This window comes from Rhinolophus hipposideros (genome assembly GCF_964194185.1).
Source record: "Rhinolophus hipposideros genome assembly, chromosome: 18".
NCBI lineage: Eukaryota > Metazoa > Chordata > Mammalia > Chiroptera > Rhinolophidae > Rhinolophus > Rhinolophus hipposideros.
In genome coordinates, this window is record NC_138064.1 from 49,463,819 (window position 1) to 49,477,949 (window position 14,131).

The 14,131-nt window shown below is 36.4% G+C and overlaps 1 protein-coding gene across 4 annotated transcripts in view; it reads right to left on the reverse strand.

Moving 5' to 3' along the window:
* Positions 1 to 376: 376 nt before the first annotated feature.
* The window catches only part of NAMPT (nicotinamide phosphoribosyltransferase), a 48,783-nt gene continuing 35,028 nt past the window's right edge, over positions 377 to 14,131 (reverse strand). For 2 of the 4 annotated variants that reach the window (XM_081080123.1, XM_081080122.1), the window contains exons 10-12: positions 12,423 to 12,563; positions 10,627 to 10,761; positions 4,124 to 7,626 (exon numbers count right to left, since the gene is read on the reverse strand). In XM_081080123.1, the coding sequence (XP_080936249.1) occupies positions 7,516 to 7,626; positions 10,627 to 10,761; positions 12,423 to 12,563 (387 nt within the window). In that variant the 3' untranslated portion in view covers positions 4,124 to 7,515. Of the gene's footprint in view, positions 522 to 4,123; positions 7,627 to 10,626; positions 10,762 to 12,422; positions 12,564 to 14,131 lie in introns of those variants that run through there. The other 2 variants (XR_013995376.1, XM_081080124.1) reach the window with 2 other exon arrangements.

Sequence of the window (14,131 nt, forward strand, 5' to 3'; positions counted from 1 at the left end):
TGAAGAACAGCCTCAAGTTATCTGCACGTTGTTTTAGTTACAAATGAGAATTTTTTTGTGGAGAGGGTCCATAGCTTTAGGCAAATTCTCAGAGGTCTAAGACCCAAGGAAAGTTACAAAACATTGTACTATGTACAAGGTAATCTTGGGCAGATAATTTATCTTTTTTGCCTTAGTTTTGTAATCTGTTTTAAAGAAACAACCTTACTTCATGCATTTATTGTAAGGGTTTTTCAAAAAGACTTTATGTGAAAATGCTTTGAAAGTTATCCATCTTTTTAAACAACTTAGTAAAATGTTCCACTTTTTTGAAACAATTATAAAAATGCTCGGGGTATTAGTATTCAGAGGTTATCAAAACACGGTAGAAAAGTGTGTATCTTAATGACGTTTATTCAACAAACATTTGACTGTCTACTCTGTGCTGAATGCAGGAAACACAGATGAATAAAACACCATCCTATACCGCCTTGTATAGGACAGCTAGGTCCATGGAGTGTGAGTGCTGTTTACAAATAAACCTGTGGAGGCAAGAGGGGAAGGGGATGTGAGATGGCAGCGCTCACTGAATGCTTCTGACAGGCATCATCACCTAATCACCTACAATGAGTTAGCCAAAGGCAGGCATTCCTGGCTGAGGGGTCAGCATAACCAAAGGCAGAGAAAAAGAAAATGGTGTAAGATGTCTGTGTGCATATGTGTGTGAGGCAGAGCAACTCAGTGTGGCTTGATGATGGCAGAGAAAACAAAGGACAAGACCTGAGGTTATCTGCGTAGCATAGGCCAGATCTGGGAAGGTTTTGTGGGTTAGGCTGCATTCTGTGCATTAGCCTGCAGGCTTAAGGCAGCACCAAATGCTTTAAGCAGGAAACTGAAACTATTAAGATTTTGTTAGAATACTCCAGTAGCAGAGTGGGAGGGAGAGGGGGCTAAGGATAGAAAATCTAGTCAGATACTTTTTATATTGTTTCAGGAAGAGATTTGTGAGTTTGAAATGGGAGTTGGAGAGAAGCCAGATTATAACATTAGGTAGTACGTAAATCAATAGGACTGTGACATTGATTACATGTGTGGGATAACAGACAGGAAGTCTCACTTCAGTGGGTTTGTTGAACCTGCAAATGAGGCAGACAGTGAGGGGGAATATAAGTTTGGACTCTTTGTGTTTGAGTAGGTATCTGGGTGGAAATGCATCCTAGACAGGTAGGGAAACTCAGAGGTGTGGGCTACAGATATGAATGTATGGAGGCTTTAGTAGATAGGTGATAGCTGAGGCCATGTGAATGGCTGAGATCAGCCAAGATAAATATGGAGATAAATGGGAAAAGCCAACATTTAAAAGGTAAGTGAAAAAGAGCCCAGAAAGAGGAGGGACTCAAGATGTTTCAACATAGAAGACAAAGTAGTTTCACGGAATGGATTATTAGCAGTGGCAAATACAGGAGAGATCCTCTGGTAAGATAACTCAACATTCTCATTTGGCAATTGAGAGGTCACTGATTTTAATGAGGGATGAGAACCAGATTGGAGAAGTGAGGCAGTAAATGGAGAGGAAATGTACACAACTCGTGAAATCTGGATATGAATGAGATGGGACAACAGAGCTGGTGTTATCAAGGGAGGTACTTTTTTTTTAAATGATGGAAGAAGTAGGAACATGTTTGTTTATTGGCTGAGGAGGAAGGAATAGTAAGGGAGAGGTTGAAGGTAAGAGTTGGTTTTTCCCAGGCTCCTGGTAGAAATCTTCAGGCTATTCAGGAAGACCTAATTGGAATTAAAACTGTGGCCAATTCAACAGGAGAGCTCAGAAGTATAAGAGTTAATCCATTTTAATAAAAACTACGGAACGTCATCACTAGTTTAAGTCAAAGAAGTAACATCTCAGTAGCCAATTACAAAATTAAATAGAAAAAAAATAAAGCTGGTCAGGATAACTGTATTTTTAATTGAATTTTGTTTCCAACCAAAGAATAATGCCTCTTTCCTCCATGATGAACATAAATCAATATAAACCAAAACTGTGTTTTTCTGCAGAGATCATGCTATAAACTTGTAGAAAAGTCAACTGGCAGGCTACCCTTCTCACCAAGAGAGCGACATGAGCCCTGAAAAGTGGTAACAGCTTCAGGTCCCTTGTGAACACACCAATTAAGTCACCAAGAGTCCTTTATATCAATGAGGTGACGGGTCAATCAGGCCATGTAATGGCATGCAGGCAAATTCCTGATTACTTAGGACCCATTTTCATGTTAATTAAAAAAACTTCGGTGAAGATTATAACTTGAATGATTCTAAAATTCCTTTCAAGAACATACTTCCCTTTGCTGGAGTAACTTAAATATTGTAATAAGTTTTAATGGAATGAAGAACTGTGAACAAAATATAGAGTTGTCTCTGGGGAACAGAACAATTAGAGAAACTTTTGAATAAAATAAAACCATAATTTAAAATTAGGTGGTAAGAACCTGTATATATGGGGAGGTGACTGATTTTAACTGGCTGCAGAATGCTTTGGCTGGTCTCTTTAAAATATATAATGTAAATCTTAAAACATTTGAAACAAAACAAAAATTTTAAATGTATTTAAAGGCTTAGATACTTGGGCCTGTATCAGTGAAAGGGGGTTTGGAGCAAGCTAATAAAAAAAGGAATTTTTGATCTAGATTATTCCTTCCCTCCATCAAGTCAACAAATATGGTCTGAGTGCCTGGTAAAGGACATGAAACTGTTGGTAACTGAACACAACACTTTTTAATCAGTTTGCACTTGTCATGCATGCTTGGACGCTCCATCCCTTTGAGGTTCACATCCCTCCTGGTCGCTGCCTCCTGCCGTCATGGTCCCTTTCCTTCATTCATGGATCACTGTGGCACCTGACTTAGTGTTCCTCTCCACTACAACTTCTGCCATCTTCCGGGAGGATTTTATGGTCCACCCACACAACCCACTCGTCCTTTCCGATTTCTTGACCTTGTCTTGTCTCCAATGATCTTTCCTTCATTCAGCAACTGCAAAGTCACACCTTGGATCGTACTACACCATGAGCTGGCTCCTCTCTAATCGCGAAATCCAAGCATCCTGGTCTCAGACTAGCGTTTCTTGTCCTTTGAAACCTGCTTGTTCAACAACTCCCAACAGATCAGAGCTGTCATCAGATCGTCCATCGGATTCTGTCTTCCCAATGCTCATGTCCCAAGGACATGCCTTCATGTCCTTACCTATTCTAGTTTAGGTACTGTAGGACCATTATTTCAACAACTCAATTATTTCAGTAACTGTTCAATTATTGTACTTTTCTTTCAAAATTATCTAGTCAAACCCCAAGTATCTCCCCTTTTCTGTCTGGACCCAGGCATCAGGGTGCTATTAGGGAGGGAAATAAAAAAAATCTTAATAGGCAAATTTTCACTGTAAGTTCTCAATCACGTGAGTTGGGTCCTCCGCCTCTGGTCACTTTACTCTCCATAATAACTATTTTAAAACCTCCATTTAAAAAACTCCTACTCCAAAAACTTCACAGAGAAAACCAAAGCCTGCATATGCACCTCTCCTCTCCTCCTTTCTTCCAGAACAAAAGCACCCCCTCCCATCTAAGAGCTAATCCCTGCACCAGGGCTTTGGACCCCATCCTCCTCCACCTTCTTTAGAACCCAACACCATCACCCTCTCTGTGGACTCTTATCTTCAACTTCTCCTCTTTCCTGGGTCTTTTGCAGAGATAAAGCATAGCTAAAAAGGGAAGACACACTATCGCCTCATTTTCTCCTCTTCAGACCCAAAATTCACAGTTACGTAAAGTAGCTTCTTTCTGCCATCTGCCTCCTCTACTACCTGGAAGGGAATGTCTCTAAGCCACCAATGATTTCCAGGTTAAATCCAATAGATGCTTTTAAGTCCTCACTCTATTTGATCTCTTAGCAGCATTTAACATCTGTGCAGAAAAACTCCATTCCTTTGGCTTTCATGACTTTATTCCTCCTGGTTTTCCTTCCATCTACACTTGTTCAGTCTCCTCTGCCTCTCATTTTTTGCCACTTAACTTTCGCGAGTTCCTATGGTTTTGCCCTATGTCCTCTCTATAGCAGAAATTGGATTTTTTTTTTTTTTTTTTTTTTTTAAGGAACATATAGTAAAATATTTTAGGCTTCGCAAGCCGTAAGGTTTCTCACAACTACTCAAGTCTGTGAGTGTAGTATGGAAGCAGCCACAGACAATAATTAAACTATGGGCATGGCTGTGTTTCAATAAAACCTGACAAAAATATACAGTGGGCTGGATTTGACCTGTGGTTTGCCAGGCTGTACTCCATGCTCTTCCTAGAGAAGGATCCTTTCCTGTGTCTCCAGTGACCATGTATATATGAAATCCATACCTTAGGACCCATCTGTCCCCAAATCTGTATACCCAACTTCCCTTCCCCCGCCAAATCTGGTCCCCTTCTAGTGTTCTTAGCAAGAGGCACTGCCAGTCATACAGTCGCACAAAGTAGAAAATAGGAGTCATCTTTGATACCGCTCCTTCTCTTATTCTCTAATTCTTTGAACTGGAGAAATATCTAAAAAAGGCAACTCTCTAAATGCCATTATTTGAAGCACACAGTCAAATTTAACATTTCACTAATAGAGCTAAACTTTATTTCCATGTTTATTACATGTTATCTTTGATGTTGAATACATATTAGAATTGATTTAACATACAACTTTGGAGAAAAGCTGACATTCTCCACTGAATGGGTTAAAAAGGAATGTAAAGCTACAAAATACTTGTTTTAAATGTTGAATTCTAAATTATGGCAAACAGAACAATACCTTGCCATTTTTCTCTTTCTAGTTTTCCAAGATGGATTTCATTATAAAATATTTTTCATAACAATTTATTTCAAGAAAGGAAATAAGTGATAATCATTAAAACCATTTTACTTTAAGTATAGAGTACAAATAAAGAGTCAACACAGAACTCCTATTTCCTATTTAAAATACAAATACTTAATGATATTATGAATTGAAGGGGATAAACTGGCATTGGTTGTAAATCTAGTGACTTAAGCAAACCCAACACATGCCATTTGCTTTTGTCTGGACTAGTTAGGCTGATTTAAGGGTGACACACAGCAGAGTTCTATTTGATGTCTATGGTAACCACTGCTACTCAGAATGCAGATGGCTTAGTACTAAGAGCTTAGTGATGGAAATTCAGGATTCATCAGTTCCAACTGGCTAAGAGCTAACAGAATTAATCATTCCACCCCCAATCTATGGCCATGTACAAACGTACAAATTTTAGCATTCTCTGAAAGCTTTAAAATAAAACTCCTCTAAATACTCTGCAACTGCTGAAATTCACAGTAGACAAAGAATATCATGTGTGGTGAATTTCAATGTTTTAACAAAATCAAAATTATAAATGGTTATCAAAGTTGTTACTGGCAATATAGTTTCTTTTAATTCTCTGTAAGCCCCTTAGCACATTTTGTAAAGGTATTCTTTTTAATACTATTAATCTTTACTTAGATACATTAAAAAAAAGTTTAAAATTTTCTACCAGAAATTACAGGATGAAAATTTTTACTAAAAGTGAATAATGCTTACTGTTCTCATTAAACAGTGTTTAGAATCATCTGCAAAAACCTATATTCTTTTTAATGATGCTTATAAAAGACGTTTAATAAAGGTAACTCACCTCTCTTTAGATTATTTTACTGATAAAATACTTTCTCAAGTAACTGTTTAGGACAGAGAATTTTATGGCTTTTCCATTTTTAAAAATTCACATTTAATGTCATGTTGTTAAAGCTTTTCTAAATCAGTCTTCCAATATCAGATTCTAAAATGAGAAAAGAAAGGACAAAAGAGACAAACTCTGTATCAACTTAGCCTCCTCCCTTCCCTGGAAATCAACATTTCTCTTAAAATTCAAGGCACACTCCTTTTTTTAGAACGGGGTGGAGAAACTTTCTGGAAAGGGCAAGATAATAAACATTTCAGGCTTTGTGGGCTGCTGCCATGTGGCCACTATTGTAACCACCCAGTTTTTGCTGTTGTCCTGAGAAAGCAGCTGTAGGTAAGATTTACAACAAACAAGGGCAGTCCAAATTTGGCTGGTGGGCCACAGCTGTCCAACCCCTGCCTTAGAAGAACAGACCTAAATATAAAAGAATCATCTAAAAAACCATAAAACTGGTCTCTAGTCATATGTGATGACTGACTCAGAAACTAGCAGTTAATCACTGTGGAACATTTTGATGTTGAACACCTCGAAGTTAGCCAACTTTCTGCTTTTGGTTAAGATTCTTCTAATCAAACGCATGTTGTCATGCTTTTCATTGGGGATAACTTATCTTCATTTAAGAACTTGCTGGAGTATTATTTATTGAGGGATTCAGTTTAAAATTAATAAATGATGTCCATACAATTTAATATCCAATTTAATTTTTTAAAAACTTAATGAAAAATATAACAGAATCAAAAAATTTAAAATAAGTACACTCACTACCCATTCCAGTAATTCACTTAAGTCATATCAACTATAGAATAGGAAAAATAAATTCAGAAGTGTTAATTACTTTAAAATACACTACTTCCACTTTTGTCAGTATTTTACATTTATGTATATATTCTATAGTGGAAGCAGAAATTCTCTCTAAAAACATTATCTCCTTAAAATCTTGAGGTGTATATTATAGCCACAGGCAATATCTGACATATAAAATTGCAGTACAGGCCTTTCAAATTTGGCATTTCACTGGTACAATACAATGACCAACGTACAGAATCACTGTACAGTGCCTAGACATTCCAGTAAGAACCATTATTTTCTTTAATGTAGAATGAATAATACATATTCTACAAGGGGCAGTGAGGTTAGTAATTCTCTATAGGGTATGTCCCGACATAATTTTCAAATTGTACAATAACACAAACCACTTTAAGGCCATGTTTTATTTGCTGATTAATGGACAAAAGGCAATGTAATTTTCAAGTATTTTCTTGAAAGTCTGTGCTCATAAAAATCATGAAAAGTTGGAAAGACTGTTAAATCATTGAAACTTTAAATATATCTTACACAATCTTTTTTGTACAAAAATACAAGTTAAATATAAACATAAAGCAATTATGATAATTTTATGCAAATCTGTTCTATGTGATCTTTAGTTACATATAAAAGTTTCTTGGTTCTGTTATTTGTGAAAAGATCAATACCGGATTGAATTACTATCTATTGGCAAAGGGCCCTAAAAAGCTTACTTTAGCATTAATCTTTTACATGATTAAGTGCATTTCCCAATTTGAGATCACCTAAACAATGGAAAAAAAGAAAAAACGAAAGGGCAGTATGTCCATAAACCAACAAATAATTTGGCTGTAATGTATCATAAAACGCAAAGAAACCCCACACATCTGTACAATAAACATCACGTATTACATACACACACAGGTGTATTATGTGCGTGCATGCACATAAACACATACGCACACAAACACCGCCAAGCACACAGACCCAGTCATAAAACAAAGCCTAATGAGGTGCTGCTTCCAGTTCCATATTCAGCCTCGCATTTTGTCTTACTTCATCAAATGAATAGCTTTTTGTCACCTTCCCATTCTTGAAGACAGTGTGGAGAAGATCCTGCACAAATATAATAGTATTTAATAATTAGACTATCAAGGAAAGTACTTAAGTAATGCTATGATGGATTAGACTGATTAGTCAAATACACAGAAATGTTGATGGTGTTCAAATTATAAAGTGATTTTATACACAAAGGATGCTGGTGGACCAGGCAGAGAGCAAATGGCTATACAGAAATATTTAACATTTATGAATAGGAATAATCTAATTACATCATTAAAACAGTTTTCCTTAAAGGAAAAACAAAAAAACTTAACAGACTCATCTCCTTTGTTCCAATGGAATATGCTTACTGTTTGGTTGCCCAGAACTATGGCTGTCGCTGATAATCACGACAAGGCATCAAGGAAAACCTGCCAGAACTTCCTGTTCCTAGCCAACAGACTCAACACCAGTTAAACTCATCAACCTGGAATTTAATTAGATTTCCTAGTCACTGAGTTTTGGACTTAAAACAAGCACCCCCGAAAAACAGGAAACCAAACCCAAACAGAAACAAAAATAACTATTGATTTCTTGACTAATGCATAGTGACTGATTTAAAGAGACTTTGTGGATATTACGAAAGTCACTGATACATGTAATCCATTTGATCCATGCAAAGGTAACAGAGATGAATTAAGAAATTAGGACTAAATTCCCTTTTGGGTCTGGTAAAGCTATTCCTGTCCCGTTAAAGAATTATCTGGCTCTAATTTTTAAAAAAAAACACCCGTAAGTAATCTATCATGTATAAGTTTTTCCACCTAGTTGGAAGATTGTGATACATGACATTATTTAATATTTTTGTCATTGTGTTGTTTCAAATCACACTGCTCTAGCTGTAGCATTTTCTTTCATGAAGTTAAATAAAACCTATCAAGGAATGGTGGTTTCTATTCAAAATGCTTAGATGATTATAAATTCATTACTGCCTCATATACTCTAGAATATCATTCACATACCCTTAATATCAATGCCTTTTTAAAAGTAATAGTTATGACTATGTCTAAAGTAACTTTAGTCTACCTGGGATAAACTAATTCAGCAAAGTCTTGATAACTATAAGGGTTAAGTGAAGGCCACTCAAAGAACTGTATTAACAGGCTGAATAAAGGAGTGTAATTTTATTTATTTTTTATTATTTTTCACATTGATAGTGTTTGTCTTTTTTTGGCCTATTAGATTATTAGATTAAGTCAGTTGAGGAAAGGAACCTAGTTTTTCTTTGCAAGCCTGATATTTAATACAGAGAAGGTATTCTACGAACCTGTTGGGTGAATTGGAGTAGTGAATGAAGACAATTTCCACTCAGTCTTTTTTTGGGGAGGGGACAATCAAGTGTAATTATTCATGGGCAGGCTGTGAAATGTGGAGTAAGAATAGCTTCCCTCGTTATGTTCCAGGAGCCTTAGTGTCCACCTTCCTAATGTATGAGAGATTTTAGTAGGTGGACCCCACTCTTACTTCACGTTCTTATACAATGCATGAAGGGGACAAACTGATTTGAAATTAATTTCTGTGTCGGTCATTTTTTTCTTTCTCTTTAACCTTTAATTCACTTGCTGCCCTCTTCAGTATTTGTGCATCATTCTTGTAAATGTTGCGTTTCACCATTATTAGTGATCAAAATAATGTTCTTCTCTATAATATGGGTCAGATTGTCCTCAAAATCATGAATAACAAGTACCAAGATAAGGAAGGAGGAGGTTTTATTAATATGAACACAGCTGGAAATGAAAATTGCCAGACTGAGGAACAACCTCCCAGCCACTGTGGAAGCCTAATGGAAATCAGAATTTGGAACCTGAAAATATAAAGAGTTCTTGGGTACTTTAGTCGTTCCTAAAATGCAATAAAAAAGAAACAGATTACTTTCCCCCCTGGGAATGGACTCCTTTCAGTGGAAGATATTGTACCCCTTTTTTGTGGGAGACAATAAATAAGTTGTAAAGCAAGCCCTCCATTATTTGGTAAAGAAATGAGCCCCTTTTCATCCTAAAGGGATCTAATTTTAAAAGTTTGTTTAGAAACTTATGTATTTTTCAGTAAAGATAATAGGAAAATGTTATTTCATTCTAGTTCAAAATCTTAAAAGAATATAATAAAAGTAACAAATAGAATATTTGATATGGTATGAAGAATCTAAAGTAATAAATTAATGTGTTTATGTTTAATGTAAACTTCTCTGAGAATATGAATATTCATGAGTAGTTTCCCTCCAAAAATGAGTATTTTTTCAATCCAGTGGCTTAAAAAAAGAGAAATTTATAACTTTTAAATATGAATGTACTTTTGTATGTTAAAGACCATCGCTCATATAGACTATGTTGGCATACTAAAAATCTTTCCCATTTGGTTGACTTGAATTAGAAAACTTGGTTAGTCTAGGTGTCACCATTTATTGTTATATAATCTGAGTGAAGTCACGTAGCTTCTCACGTTATACTACTAAAATAACGTAATTTGGCTGTTTAGCCCACGGAGTTGTTGTGAGAATCAAATGAGACTAAAGAAAACCATCTGATCTGAAAATGGAATTATCTTTAACAACATTCTAGAAGTTGGATAGCCCTTCATTTATCTATTAAAATTACCCAAGTTTACTATAATATAAACAGTTATGAGAAACACCCTTTAAGTATGCTTAACTACACCTCTTCAGAACAGACTCACTGCTGACTGGCAGTGAGCGACCAAACCCACAGTTTGCTGACGCTCCTCAGTCACTACCTGCTGGTCAGTGGAAACACTTCCCTTTTTGTTTTGACTGTTACAAAGTATTTCACCCAATTTATGCTCTAGCCACTTAGGTGTTTTATTTTGGTAGGCTAGGTCAACTATTGTATATTTTACAATAAAACTGTTTTGTTTTCCAAGAAAAAAATTGTTCTGAAAATAATTTAAAATTAAAATAGAACATAAAAGCCTCCTTTCTTGGTTGTGGAGAGCCAAGTTACTACTGTTAAAAAACAACAACAAAAACCAAACAAACCAAACCCAAGAGCAGATACATACATGACCATATTCTTCAAGGTCTCCTTTTCCTTCCTCAAGTGTAACAAAATTCCCTGCTGGTGTCCTATGTAAAGATAATCTTCCCTTTTTGGACCTTTTGTTAGGATCAGCAACTGGGTCCTTGAAGACATTAACCTGGAATCCAAATTAAGAAAGAGAAAAAGAAGACTAATCATCAGAAAGGGTCACTCAATTCCATTAAAAAAAAGTATGTACATAACTTACATATAAATTTTAAATTTAAACTTACATTTAAATTATAAGTATAATGAAGCCAACCCACACTGGGCTTTTAAAAACATAATTCTAGCTTGTTTTGGAGGACAGAGTCCTCTGTCAGGAAAAAAGATATGAATAAAATACAAATCTTGGCTATCCTTTCTTACCACTGCAGAATACCTAACACTCCATTTGTAGCCAGTCTCTGAGGTTAACATGTGATCCTACAAGTATCTCCTTTTATGGTACAAATTGCTTTTAAACTGATATAATCATGCTATTTTTTTTTTTTTTTTCAAAAAAAAATCTACGTCAACTAGGGAACTAGGATTTTACTAAGGAAAAGCCTTTCCTACTCCATAACCTTTCCCTTTGGTTACTTTTTTCTATTATCCTTGTCACTGTCAGAAGCAAAAAAGACCTAGAGAACCTGGAGAGAGCAGAACTTTTGTTTTAGGATCAGAAAAGTAGGAGGCAAAACATAATAAGAGCAACTAGTGATGGCTTTGAAAGAAGAAAACAGATGAGTCAATCCTAGAACTCTCCAAAGAAAGATGGATGTGAAGTAAAGCTGGGGACCAACACCGGTATTTTTAAGAGAGTTGTTAGTATCCCCCACCCTTACACCCTTTGTCCAGACTCTCAAGAGCGAATGAAGTTCTAGTGGGATTGTTGTTCAGCGGACTAGTAGCTTGGCCTCTCCTGTTCTCAGGCTATTAGAATGTGATTCTGGCATCACAACTTCAACCTCATACTCCACTTTCCTAAAATACTGTTCTGATAGTGTTTACACTTGTACTTGCCCATCTTTAATATATGATGGCTAGTTAGCTGACATTCCCACTCAAATATGGCCAACTTTTTGATTCAGAGTTATGTACGGAAGCAGTGGGAAATGCCTGACCTGCATTATGTTACTTAAATAATCTCACATCTTATTTTTCCCCCTAAGTCATACTATTTATTACTTAACGTCTCTTTTTTTTCCTTGTTTCCGAGTCAAGGTCAGTGGTGCCTGACAATATTATGAATATTAGGGCTGAGTGGCTCAGGTGGTTGGAGCGCCGTGCTCCTAACACCGAGGTCGCCAGTTCAATTCCCACGTGGGTCAGTGAGCTGCGCCCTCTATAGCTAAGATTGTGAACAACAGCTCTTCCTGGAGCTGGGCTGCTGTGAGCAGCCAGAGGTTGGCTGAGTTGCAGTGTGCTGCCATTGAGTGGCAGAGTGCGTGGCCAGCAGCCAGCTAGAGAGCTGCTATGTGCTGCCATGAGTGGCCGGAGGCCAGCGTGAGCGGCCGGCAGCCGGCGAGAGCTGCCCTGAGCTGCTGTGAGAGGCCGACTGCGGACCGACGGCCTCAGCCGGGGGGAGCGCAAGGCTCATAATACCAGCATGGACCAGGGAGCTGTGTCCTACACAACTAGACTGAGAAACAATGGCTTGAACCAGAGTGGGGGGAGGCGGAAGAAGGGGGGGGGAAATTATAGATATAGTTCAGAACCATGTTATCCTTTAACTATTGCGTTCAATAACTACATTCTATAGAGATACATAAAGAAGGTAAAAGTTAAAGGACATACCCCAAGGCCATTGGTTACAACATAACTACACTTGAAGGAACAATTCAAGAGATCTCTTGTTAACTTCTGTAGCAAAGCTCCACCAGACCCGAAGGAAACATTTTCAATACTCCATTTTTTTTGCTTCATGCCTTCTACAATCTAGAAGAATAAAAAATAATAAAAACAACAAAAACTATTATTAAGTAATCTGGAAGAAGAAGGCGATAATCTTCCATGGGCCATAATGATGAATAAACAATTTAGAGCCATTTTATAATAATAAATGATAAGAATAAGGCCTATATAAAATTATATCCCACCATTTCCTCTTTTAAAAGATTTACCCACCCCAAAAAGGGCAGCCTGAGGGATAAGTGTGGAAGGAAGGGATTTCATTGAAAGTTACTGAATTTGTGCTGTTGTGTCATCATTGTGGTTAGGGTTGGGGAAATGAAGGAAACGAGAGGGAGTGAGAAAAAATTGGCTATAAATATTCAAGGTACTTGAGTAAACTCTTATCTGTCTCTTGAAGTTATTGTCCAGATGCCAGTAGCACAATCAATGGGACCTAGACATTTGCCCTGAATTACTCCACTCTGGGAATGATAAATCATCCCTAAAATAAATTTCAATATATGTGATCGCATGTCATAATGCATGTCATATGTAATGGGGTATTTAAAAATCAACGGATATTGGTGGTGAACAATATAAACAATTAACAATATAAACAATATAAAATACTCCTACATAACAGTTGAAACATTGGAAGAGTCATTTTACTGTGGCTGGTACTCCACTACCATAAGCAAAATTAAGAAAAGACTAGGTGCAAAGATTTATCACTGGATCATTTTTGGCAAGAACGATTATCTACCTATAAGCCAGCTAGAAAAACCTGTATGAGCATACAGCTTTGGCAGCTAAAATAGTTTTTTCAAGGGATACATAATTTAAAACTTATGTTAATTTATTCAGCTACATCATTATCAATGTCATTTATATTTCTTTTTCCTAAGCAGGACTTATTAACGCAGAATCTGTCTTATTTAACACATTCAATCACTTTTATGACAGAAGATGGCACATGAAATTTAGTAATCATTCCTTTAATTTCATGAGAATAGTCAAAAGGAAGTAACTGGAAAGTCTTGCTCTATTTTATTGAAACAGAACTTTCAGAAGTGATTAGAAAATTATAAGCAAATTTAATAGTCCTATGTGAATCATTAATAATATACATTCACCATATTCCCCTCAAATACTAAGAGTCTCAACCTGAGTTATCTATTATTTTCAACACTGCAAGATAAAAATATATGAACTCCAAGGACCTTCACCTTTTTTTTTCTTTTATTAGTTTCAGGTACACAAGACAAATACTTAGACGTTTATCATTTATATCCCTCACACTTTGTGAACCTCCCTCCCCCATCCACTATCCCTCTGACATCGCACAGAGCCATTACATTTCCACTGTCTCTATTCCTAATGCTGTACCCCGCTTGTAAGTATATACATACATATATATACAAATATATATAAAATTATAGTTGGCATTCATTATTGTTCAGCTTCAGGTGTACAGTGCAGTGATCAGGCATCTACATCATCCCTGAGGTGATCTCCCAAATGGGACAAGTGTCCATCGGATACCCTACAAAATCTTTACAACATTATTGATTACATTCCCCAAATTAATTTTCAAAACCCAGTGGCCATCTTGT